Source organism: Neoarius graeffei, chromosome 3 (assembly GCF_027579695.1).
Source record: "Neoarius graeffei isolate fNeoGra1 chromosome 3, fNeoGra1.pri, whole genome shotgun sequence".
NCBI classification, from domain to species: Eukaryota; Metazoa; Chordata; class Actinopteri; order Siluriformes; family Ariidae; genus Neoarius; species Neoarius graeffei.
This window is the reverse complement of record NC_083571.1, coordinates 117,037,737-117,049,230: the sequence shown is the minus strand read 5'-3', so window position 1 is coordinate 117,049,230 and position 11,494 is coordinate 117,037,737. Positions and strand designations below refer to the sequence as shown.

Below are 11,494 nucleotides of genomic sequence, written 5' to 3'. Positions count from 1 at the left end.
GTATCTAAATTATCCTTTCAACACTGTAAAAACAAACTCCAAGCACAAACAACTGCAAAACTAACTTTTGTTTTTTTCATGTTTATGTAAATATTAAAGCAAATTATTCACACTTTATAAGGAATAAGCTGTTGGTTTGAGACAATAAAAATACTCATTGTTTACTGTAATAATCTTCTTCTTTTGGCTACTCCTGTTATGGGTCGCCAAATCGGATCTGTTCCGCATATTTGATTTGGCATTGGTTTTACAACAGATGCCCTTCCCGATGCAACAATCTATCTGGGCTTGGGACCAACACTAAGTACAGTGCCTTGAAAAAGTATTCATACCCCTTGAACTTTTTCACATTTTTCCACCTTACAACCACGAACTTAAAAGTTTTTTATTGAGATTTTATGTGATAGACCAACACAGAGTAGCACATAATTGTGAAGTGAAACAAAAATGATAAATGGTCTTCAAAATTTTAAACAAATAAAAATCTGAAAAATGTGATGTGCATTAGTATTCAGCCCCCCTGCGTCAATACTTTGTAGAGCCACCTTTTGCTGCAATTACAGCTGCAAGTCTTTTGTGGTATGTCTCTACCAGCTTTGCACATCTAGACACTGAAAATTTTGCCCATTCTTCTTTGCAAAATAGCTCAAGCTCAGCCAGATTGGATGGACAGCGTCTGTCAACAGCAATTTTCAAGTCTTGCCACAGATGCTCAGTGGGATTTCGGTCTGGACTTTGACTGGGCCATTCTAACACATGAATATTCTTTGATCTAAACCATTCCATTGTAGCTCTCGCTGTATGTTTAGGGTCATTGTCTTGCTGGAAGGTGAATCTCCTTCCCAGTCTCAAGTCTTTTGCAGCCTCCAATAGGTTTTCTTCCAGGATTGCCCTGTATTTAGCTCCATCCATCTTCCCATCAACTCTGACCAGCTTCCCTGTCCCTGCTGAAGAAAAGCATCCCCATAGCATGATGCTGCCACCACCATGTTTCACAGCGGGGATGGTGTGTGCAGGGTGATGAGCAGTGTTAGTTTTCCACCACATATAGCGCTTTGCATTTAGGCCAAAAAGTTCAACTTTGGTCTCATCTGACCAAAGCACCTTCTTCCACATGTTTGCTGTGTCCCCTACATGGCTTCTGGCAAACTGCAAACGGGACTTCTTATGCCTGTCTTTCAACAATGGCTTTTTTCTTGCCACTCTTCCAAAAAGGCCAGATTTGTGGAGTGTACGACTTATAGTTGTCCTGTGCACAGATTCTCCCGAGCTGTGGATTTCTGCAGCTCCTCCAGAGTGATCATGGGCCTCTTGGCTGCTTCTCTGACCAGTGCTCTCCTTGCTCGCTCTGTCAGTTTAGGTGGACGGCCATGTCTTGGCAGGTTTGAAGTTGTGCCATACTTTTTCCATTTTTGAATGATGGATTGAACAGTGCTTCTTGAGATGTTTAGAGCTTGGGATATTTTTTTATAACCTAACCCTGCTTTAAACTTCTCCGGAACTTTATCCCTGACCTGTCTGGTGAGTTCTTTGGTCTTCTTGATGCTGTTTGTTCTTCAGTGTTCTCTAACAAACCACTGAGGCCTTCACAGAACAAGTGTATTTATGCTGAGAGTAAATTACACACAGTAGGACTCTATTAACTAATTAGATGACTTCTGAAGGCAATTGATTGCACTGGATTGTATTTAGAGGTATCAGAGTACAGGGGGCTGAATACTAATGCACACCACATTTTTCAGATTTTTATTTGTTTAAAATTTTGAAGACCATTTATCATTTTCGTTTCACTTCACAATTATGTGCTACTCTGTGTTGGTCTATCACATAAAATCTCAATAAAAAACTTTTAAGTTCGTAGTTGTAAGGTGGAAAAATGTGAAAAAGTTCAAGGGGTATGAATACTTTTTCAAGGCACTGTATGTACTGGCTTGTGCAACCCTAGTAGCTGAGTATTTTTACCTAACCTGTATGTCTTTGAGCTGTGGAGGAAACTGGAGCATCTGGAGGAAACACACGCAGACACTGTAATATTAAATGTAAATTAAATTTAATTATCATGTACAACGAAACAAATACACTGTTGAAAGAGATGATAATCCAAATCTGAAATAAGCATGCTGGATTAGCTCAACATGACTTTAAAAAACAAAAAAGCATCAACTTGCATCTGCCTTGGTTTTTCAGCCTTGGAAAAGATTGAAAAACTGGATTTGTGTTGGCAAAACACCGGGTCAGATCCATTTTTTGGACACAACCAAACAAAAAATGCCACCTGCAAGAATTCCAATATGCTTTAAAAATACCTGCAACAGATCAAACAACAATTAAAACAATATTCATTCATTAATCCAAATCTGAAATAAGCATGCTGGATCAGCACCACATGACTTAAAAAAATAAAAAAAAAAGTACAAACGTTTGCCTTGGTCCCGTTTGGGGCTCGCGCAACACGGTTTATGAGCCATACTGTGAACAAACTTAAGCAAACAATGCCACCTGCATGAGCTACAGCCCACATTGAACGTACCTGCAACAAATAAAGCATTCATTAATACAATATACATTCATTAATATTATATATTTATCAAAACATTTGATTTGTCAAATCTAATTGGTCAGAAGGTATTGATTAATTTTCTATAACAGCAGCTTTGAGTGTATTTCCGGCTGTAATTCAAATCTCAGGTTTACTGTATATTAATGCACTCATTTCTAATAGTTATTGTTTCTATAGTAACAGCTAACTCAGTGCAACTTGTAAAGTGGAAATAAATAAAAAAAAGGTTTTATTATTTAATAAAGAAAACAAATGTATTCATAATGTGTACAGTACAGCACAGTATATTTAATATATTTTTAATTAAATAAATACTATATAATTAAATAATATAATATATTTAAAGAATATATTTTTAATTAAATAAATACTGTATAATTAAATATACAGTACAGTATATTTAATATATTTTTTGGAAAGAAAATCTAATGTCAGAGCTTTGTACTAGTCAGAGGTAAAGATGTTACTTTAATTTTTCTTCCATGGGAAAGACTAAGGATAGAAGTTTCCATAAAATCAAGCTACATAAGAACTGTTTATATCCAATATAACAGTGAACTTACTAAGTCATAACAGAAACTAATAAACATGGATGTTTCATAATATTATCATAATTAATGAACTATTCATGGATTAAAAAAGACATTCTTTTCAAGTAAAAAAATGGAATCATTTTACAATGACCGAATATAATGATTTTACAATGATTACAATATCAAAGTGCTGTGATACAATAGGTATAAAACACAGCATTGAGAAATGCTCTTAGTGAAAAATGACACTTAACACTGATAATAACACTAATACTTAAACCTTCTCATTGATACTCACAGCAGGCTGTTTGCTGTATTGTGCTAGGTAATCCTTTGCCTTTTTGATTGCTTTAGTATTCATTGGACAGCTCAGCAGCCCCAAGTCTTCATGGAACAAGATGTCCACCATCATCAAATTGTTCCTTTCATAGGCTCCGCTGTCTGGTGCAAGGTATTCAGGGTTGAAGGTGTGGTGACATACGAACACTATGGTGGGCTTATCAACTAGAAAAATCAAGCAAATAATGAATAATAAACGAACAAGTCTTACATTTTCATTTCATATATTAGTGCATCTCAAACAATTCAAATATTGTGAAAAATGTATTTTTTTCATAATTTAATTCAAAAAGGTAAACTTTTATATATTCTACAACCCCGATTCCAAAAAAGTTGGGACAAAGTCCAAATTGTAAATAAAAACGGAATGCAATGATGTGGAAGTTTCAAAATTCCATATTTTATTCAGAATAGAACATAGATGACATATCAAATGTTTAAACTGAGAAAATGTATCATTTAAAGAGAAAAATTAGGTGATTTTAAATTTCATGACAACAACACATCTCAAAAAAGTTGGGACATGGCCATGTTTACCACTGTGAGACATCCCCTTTTCTCTTTACAACAGTCTGTAAACGTCTGGGGACTGAGGAGACAAGTTGCTCAAGTTTAGGGATAGGAATGTTAACCCATTCTTGTCTAATGTAGGATTCTAGTTGCTCAACTGTCTTAGGTCTTTTTTCTCGTATCTTCCGTTTCATGATGCGCCAAATGTTTTCTATGGGTGAAAGATCTGGACTGCAGGTTGGCCAGTTCAGTACCCGGACCCTTCTTCTACGCAGCCATGATGCTGTAATTGATGCAGTATGTGGTTTGGCATTGTCATGTTGGAAAATGCAAGGTCTTCCCTGAAAGAGACATCGTCTGCATGGGAGCATATGTTGCTCTAGAACCTGGATATACCTTTCAGCATTGATGGTGTCTTTCCAGATGTGTAAGCTGCCCATGCCACACGCACTAATGCAACCCTATACCATCAGAGATGCAGGCTTCTGAACTGAGCGCTGATAACAACTTGGGTCGTCCTTCTCCTCTTTAGTCCGAATGACACGGCGTCCCTGATTTCCATAAAGAACTTAAAATTTTGATTCGTCTGACCACAGAACAGTTTTCCACTTTGCCACAGTCCATTTTAAATGAGCCTTGGCCCAGAGAAGACGTCTGCGCTTCTGGATCATGTTTAGATACGGCTTCTTCTTTGAACTATAGAGTTTTAGCTGGCAACGGGGGATGGCACGGTGAATTGTGTTCACAGATAATGTTCTCTGGAAATATTCCTGAGGCCATTTTGTGATTTCCAATACAGAAGCATGCCTGTATGTGATGCAGTACCGTCTAAGGGCCCGAAGATCACGGGCACCCAGTATGGTTTTCCGGCCTTGACCCTTACGCACAGAGATTCTTCCAGATTCTCTGAATCTTTTGATGATATTATGCACTGTAGATGATGATATGTTCAAACTCTTTGCAATTTTACACTGTCGAACTCCTTTCTGATATTGCTCCACTATTTGTTGGCACAGAATTAGGGGGATTGGTGATCCTCTTCCCATCTTTACTTCTGAGAGCCACTGCTACTCCAAGATGCTCTTTTTATACCCAGTCATGTTAATGACCTATTGCCAATTGACCTAATGAGTTGCAATTTGGTCCTCCAGCTGTTCCTTTTTTGTACCTTTAACTTTTCCAGCCTCTTATTGCCCCTGTCCCAACTTTTTTGAGATGTGTTGCTGTCATGAAATTTCAAACGAGCCAATATTTTGCATGACATTTCAAAATGTCTCACTTTTGACATTTGATATGTTGTCTATGTTCTATTGTGAATACAATATCAGTTTTTGAGATTTGTAAATTATTGCATTCCATTTTTATTTACAATTTGTACTTTGTCCCAACTTTTTTGGAATCGGGGTTGTATATTCATTACATGTGAAGTGAAATATTTCAAGTCTTTTTTGTTTTAATTTTGATGATTATGGCTTATAGCTCATTAAAATCAGAAATCCAGTATCTCAAATTATGAGAATATTTTCGAAGATCAATCAAAAAAGGATTTACAATACAGAAATGGCCAACTTCTGAAAAGTATGTTCATTTAAATACTCAATACTTGGTTGGGGCTCCTTTACTATGGGGCGTGCATCAATGGGGCATGGCATGAAGGCGATCAGCTTAAAGCCCAAGTTGTTTTGATAGTGGCCTTCAGCTCGTCTGTATTTTTGGGTCGGGTGTTTCTCATCTTCCTCTTGACAATACTGTATAGATTATCTCTGGGGTTCAGGTCAGATAAGTTGGCTGGCCAATCAAGCACAATAATATCAGGGTCAGCCAACCATTTGGTAGTAGTTTTAGCACTGTGGGCAGGTGCTAAGTCCTGCTGGAAATGGAAATCAACATCTCCATAAAACTTGTCACCAGATGGAAGCATTAAGTGCTCCAAAATCTCCTGGTCAATGCTGCGCTGACTTTGGACTTGATAAGACACAGTGAACCAACACCAGCAGATGACATGGTACCCTAAATCATCACAGACTGGAAACTTCACACTGGACTTCAAACACCTGTGCCTCTCCACTCTTCCTCCAGACTCTAGGACCTTGATTTCCAGATGAAGTGCAAAATTTACTTTCATCTGAAAAGACGACTTTGGACCACTGAGCAACAGTCCAGTTCTTAGTCCAGGTAAGATGCTTCTGATGTTGTCTCTGATTCAGGAGTGGCTTGATATTAGGAATGCAACAGTTGTAGCCCCTTTCCTGAAGACGTCTGCGTGTGTTGGCTCTTGATGCACTGACACCAGCCTCAGTCCACTCCTTGTGAAGCTCTCCCAAGTTCTTGAATCAACTTTTCTTGACAATCCTCTCAAGGCTGCGGTCATTCCTGTTGCTTGTGCACATTTTCCAACTAGCCTTTTCAGCAATGACCTTCTGTGGCTTTCCCTCCTTGTGGAGGGTGTCGATGATAGTCTTCTGGACAACTGTCAAGTCAGCAGTCTTCCCCATGATTGTAGTTGCATGTACTGAACTAGACTGAGAGATACACAAGATTTATACTGTTTGAAAAGTAATTTACTCAATCTTGAAATGAAATATTCAAATAGAGATTTCTCTCTTTTTTTGCACTGTAGGCCATAAATATCAAAATTAAAATAGAAAAATGCTTGAAACATTTTAGTGTATCTGTAATGAGTCTAGAATATATTACATTTTCACTTTCTTACATAACTAATGGAAAATTTAATTTTTTTGAGATGCACCTGTATATACAGTCCTATGCAAAAGTCTTAGGCACATGTTAAGAAATGTTGTCAACCAAAAAAATTACTTAAAAATAATGAAATCAAAATGTTTCAAAATTAAAACAAATACTATAAAAACAGTAATCAGTAAACCATAATAAATGAAACAAAGCCAATATTTGGTCTGACACGACCCTTTGCTTAAAAAAAAAAAAAAAAGGTCAGGTCCAGTGAGTACAGTTTTATAAGGAAATGAGCTGTAGGTTTTATTGAGCATCTTGCAGAACCAGCCACAGTTCTTCTGGACACTCTGTCACACTCGCTTCTTCATTTTGCACCAAAACCCAGTAGACTTCATTATGTTTTCTTTTTTAATCTGAAAAGTGGTCTCTTATGGAATATGCTGTTATGATACTTACTTACTTCTTACTTATGGTCCCTGTCATATTATGACGATGGGGGACCCTTGGATGCCCTCAGTCGTTGATGCTCACGTCTTTTGGCTGCCTTCATCTGGAGGGAGGCCTCACAGAGCTCCTTTCCCGATGAGAGAGCGGCCCGCCAGGTGCTACTAAGATACAAACTTTTCTATAACATTTAATTTTGTGCTGGAGAAAAAAAAACGTTCGGAACTCTAAAATGTTTTTGTACAGACTCAAGAATGTAGAAGTTGTCAGGTACGAGTTAGGAGGCGGCTGTAAGTGCAAAATTATATTTAATGAAAAAAGTGCAAACACACAGGCAAACAATTCAAATAGACAGGCAAACTCAGAAATGTTAAGACAAGCAAAAGGTCGGGCAAGGCGCAAACAGGATATCACAGGCAACGCGAAAACGGGAACGAGGAACAGGTACAGGAATTAGGAAACCAGGAAATCAAACATGGGTAATAAGGCTCGGTAATGCGTACTGATGCAGCATAATACTTCGCATGGATAGGGAGTCTAAACAGTCCTTCTGTAGGTGCACATACACTACCGTTCAAAAGTTCGGGGTCACCCAGACAATTTTGTGTTTTCCATGAAAAGTCACACTTTTATTTCCCACCATAAGTTGTAAAATGAATAGAAAATATAGTCAAGACATTTTTCTGGCCATTTTGAGCATTTAATCGACCCCACAAATGTGATGCTCCAGAAACTCAATCTGCTCAAAGGAAGGTCAGTTTTATAGCTTCTCTAAAGAGCTAAACTGTTTTCAGCTGTGCTAACATGATTGTACAAGGGTTTTCTAATCATCCATTAGCCTTCTGAGGCAATGAGCAAACACATTGTACCATTAGAACACTGGAGTGATAGTTGCTGGAAATGAGCCTCTATACACCTATGTAGATATTGCACCAAAAACCAGACATTTGCAGCTAGAATAGTCATTTACCCCATTAGCAATGTATAGAGTGGATTTCTGATTAGTTTAAAGTGATCTTCATTGAAAAGAACAGTGCTTTTCTTTCAAAAATAAGGACATTTCAAAGTGACCCCAAACTTTTGAATGGTAGTGTATAGCTCCTTAATTATGTTCAAGTGTGCGTCGTTAACGGCGCATGTGCAAGAGTCCGCTCGATGCGCATGCAGCCCGGGGCGCACCTGGGAGTTCTTCAGGTGCATGCGCCACAGCGCGCAGGACTGACAGAACCCCCCCAAAAGAGCAAAAATCCATCCTTCTTGGCTCCGGTGGGGGCTCAGGTTCAGGCTCAGGACAAAACTTGGACTCTTGACTTGCACTGGTCTCGGGCTCTGGAGATGGCTCAGGCTCTGGACTGGACTTAGGCTCGAGCTCCGAACTGGGCTCGGGCTCAGGGGATGACTTGGGCTCTGTAGAGGACTCTAGTTTGAACACTGGACTTGACTTGGACTCTGGACTGGACTCAGGCATGGGCTCAAGCTCTGTCAGTGCATTGCTATGGTCCTGGTCAGGACCCAGCGGCGGGATGACGATGACATCTTCATGGCCAGGAAGTGGTGGGACAACGATGTCTTCATGGCCGGGCGGCAGCGGGACAATGATGTTGTCTTCATTACCAGCTGAGGCAACGCCATCATCCTTAGAAACTTCTTCTGGAACAGGCTCAGGTTCTGGCATTGGCTTAGACTCTGGAGCTGGCAGTAGTTCTGGAGCAGACTCTGGCACTGGCTCTGACGCTGGTGTTGGCTCTGGCACTGGAGCTGACTCAGACTCAGTCGCTGATGCTGGAGCTGGCACCAGCTCTGACACTGGCACGGGCACTGGCTCGGGCACAGAAGCAGACACTGGCACTGGAGCGGACACTGGCATTGGCTCTGGCACTGGAACTGGCTTTGATGCAGGCTGAGAAACCAGCTCTGGAACAACAGCCTCTAGGAGGCTCTGGAGCAACATCCTCCTCTGCTGTCTCTGCAAAGGCCACTGGAGGGAGCTCTGGAACAATGGCCTCCTCTACTGCCACTGTGTCAGCCACTGGAGGGAGCTCTGGAGCACCAGCTTCCTCCGCTGCGTTGGTATCCTCCTTTTCTAATGATTCAAAGATGAACTGGAGCATGGTTAAGAAAGTCTGTGAGCTCCGCAGGCATGGGTGCTCTACCCTGCTGAGGTACTCCACCCATCGGCAAGCTCGTCCAGCTGTCCAAGTGAGCATGAGGCTCACCCAGATCAGTTCTGGTGGCTTGGGTTCTTCAAAGGCCTCGCAGAACAGATTACACTGCAGGCTGAATCCCCTAGGGTGATATATTCCATAGTACGGTGCCGGCATGTACATTCCACAATGCTGCCAGAAATATGAGGCAAGGGGCCGAGATAAGGGAACCTGGTAGATGCATGGAATGGCAAACTGTATTACTTCCGCTATATCCGTTGTTGGCAAAGTATTCTGTCAGGTACGAGGCGGATGTAAGTGCTGAATTATATTGAATGATAAAGTGCAAACACACACAGGCAAACAATCTAAACAGGCAGACAAACCCAGACACCTTAAGACAAGCAAAAGGTCAGGCGAGGCTCAAACAGGATATCACCAGCAATGCAAAAACAGGAACGAGGAATAGGTAAAGGAATCAGGAAACCAGGAAATCAAACACAGGAAGTAAGGCATGGTAATATAGTGTAATACTTTGCACCGATAAGGAGTCAAACAGTCCTTATATAGGTGCACATATAGTTCCTTAATTATGTTCAGGTGTGTGTCATTAATAGCGTGTGTGCAAAAGTCCGCTCGACATGTGCTCAGCCCGGGGTGCGCCTGAGAGTTCTTCAGGTGCATGCGCCACCTGAATGATGGTACGGTCATGATGCCCCTCGAAGCTCTTGAATGCCGACTTTTTCTTCTCTAAGAATTTCATTGTGCAAATGGACATGTCCTTACTGTGCATATGACAATAAACACTTTGAACTTGAACACAGCGTGCAGGACTGACGGAAGTCATAAAATAGAAAATCTATAACAAAGTTTGTATGAATAAAAATAGGGTGCCTAAGACTTTCACAGGATTTTATATATTACACATACATGCATACATACATCTTCCCCATGTCTTATTCTTTTTATATTTGTATATGTAAATAATTTATTTTAATTTATCTAGAAGTTTTCTCTATTTATTTTCTCTGTTTATTTGTAATGATGCTGGAATCTTAATTTCCCTGAGAGTGAATGGAGGCAGAAAGAAGCCATTTTGTTTGTGCAGCTTTGACTCACGTGAGAGGTGAGAAAGAGTCGCTTCAATGTCGGTTCCTGCGCGAGAGACGATCGGACAGAAGCTCACTTTCACATCGGACGACTCCTCATTCTGCACACTGACAACATTCGACACTTCACGCAGATTTTTAATGATTTCATCACAGACGGTCTTGATATTAGCATGAGGCTGAAAATAAACCCTGGGCCTTAAAACGAGCGTCCACATAAACATTCTACGTACATCGCCGCGAAAATTCATCATTGTAGCGGAGAATAAAACTGCGCTTTTAAACTCGTAAAGAAAGAAAGAAAGAAAGCAAGCAAGAAAGAAAGACAGATTCTCTTATCACAGCCTCTCTAACCCGACATTTATGTACTGTTGTTTTCACTTTTCACTTTCGTTTTCAAAGTGAAACTAAGGATCTGATTGGTTATAACAAAGAATGCCGGAAAATACTGCTTTCTGATTGGCTGACCGAAGTACATTTTTATAATTATAACTGGTTTTATTCTTAAGAACAACTCGCAGCCCGAGGGCTGAATTACATGTTCCATACAGCAATTATACACGTATAAAAAGAGTAAAAGGTGGCATTCTATCCAGGGGTGCAGATCCGATGTCAGGACTGGGGGGGGGGGGGGGGGAGACACAAAAGTGATTTTTTTCTTTTTTTCCGTATGCAACTCATACCATGCAACCATAAATCACAACTTCGTAGAGGCTCGCCACATCATTCAAAAAGTACTGCACAGGGAATCATTTGTCTGAAAATACATTTGTTTGTACAATTTTTAATAATTTAGGGGAGTTTTATTGGGGGGGACAATTCATGTTTTTCAGAAATGGGGGGGGGGGGTCATGTCCCCCCTGGGATCTGCACCCATGATTCTATCAAACATTTACAATTGTTTAAAATAACTGCCACTTAAAAACCTTACTATTATAGTAAGTATTCAATATAGTATTCAATTTACACATTGAATTAGGTAACTACGAGTACTGTGGCAATAATCTTCAGTAAATCAGACCCTCCAGGATTTTGCGATGTTGCGATTTGCAACGTCAATGCAAATTCAACCAGTCCCCGCGAATTCAGGGCGGAGTTGCAATTATATCCAATCACCGCAACTTTCCTGCAAATTTGACCAATCGTTGGCGTCGTCTTGAG

General features: G+C 40.1%; 1 protein-coding gene across 1 annotated transcript; it reads right to left on the bottom strand.

The window, feature by feature from the left end:
• Positions 1–2,033: 2,033 nt before the first annotated feature.
• On the bottom strand, positions 2,034–10,720 carry LOC132883882 (uncharacterized). Its single transcript, XM_060917977.1, has 4 exons — positions 10,344–10,720; positions 3,392–3,597; positions 2,420–2,530; positions 2,034–2,306 (listed from the first exon to the last, which is right to left on the bottom strand). Exons 1-4 carry the CDS (start codon positions 10,585–10,587, stop codon positions 2,235–2,237), a joined length of 633 nt encoding a protein of 210 aa, XP_060773960.1. The 5' UTR covers positions 10,588–10,720; the 3' UTR covers positions 2,034–2,234.
• Positions 10,721–11,494: the final 774 nt, after the last annotated feature.

What these genes read in the sequence shown, in the direction of transcription:
- LOC132883882 (XM_060917977.1), bottom strand. Translation starts at nt 10,587, where the DNA reads ATGATGAATTTTCGCGGCGATGTACGTAGAATGTTTATGTGGACGCTC. An exon ending in GACTCTTTCTCACCTCTCAC is followed by an intron (nt 3,598 to 10,343) that starts GTGAGTCAAAGC and finishes TGATTTTTCTAG; the next exon opens with TTGATAAGCCCACCATAGTG. An exon ending in CAAACGGGACCAAGGCAAAC is followed by an intron (nt 2,307 to 2,419) that starts GTTTGTACTTTT and finishes GATCTGTTGCAG; the next exon opens with GTATTTTTAAAGCATATTGG.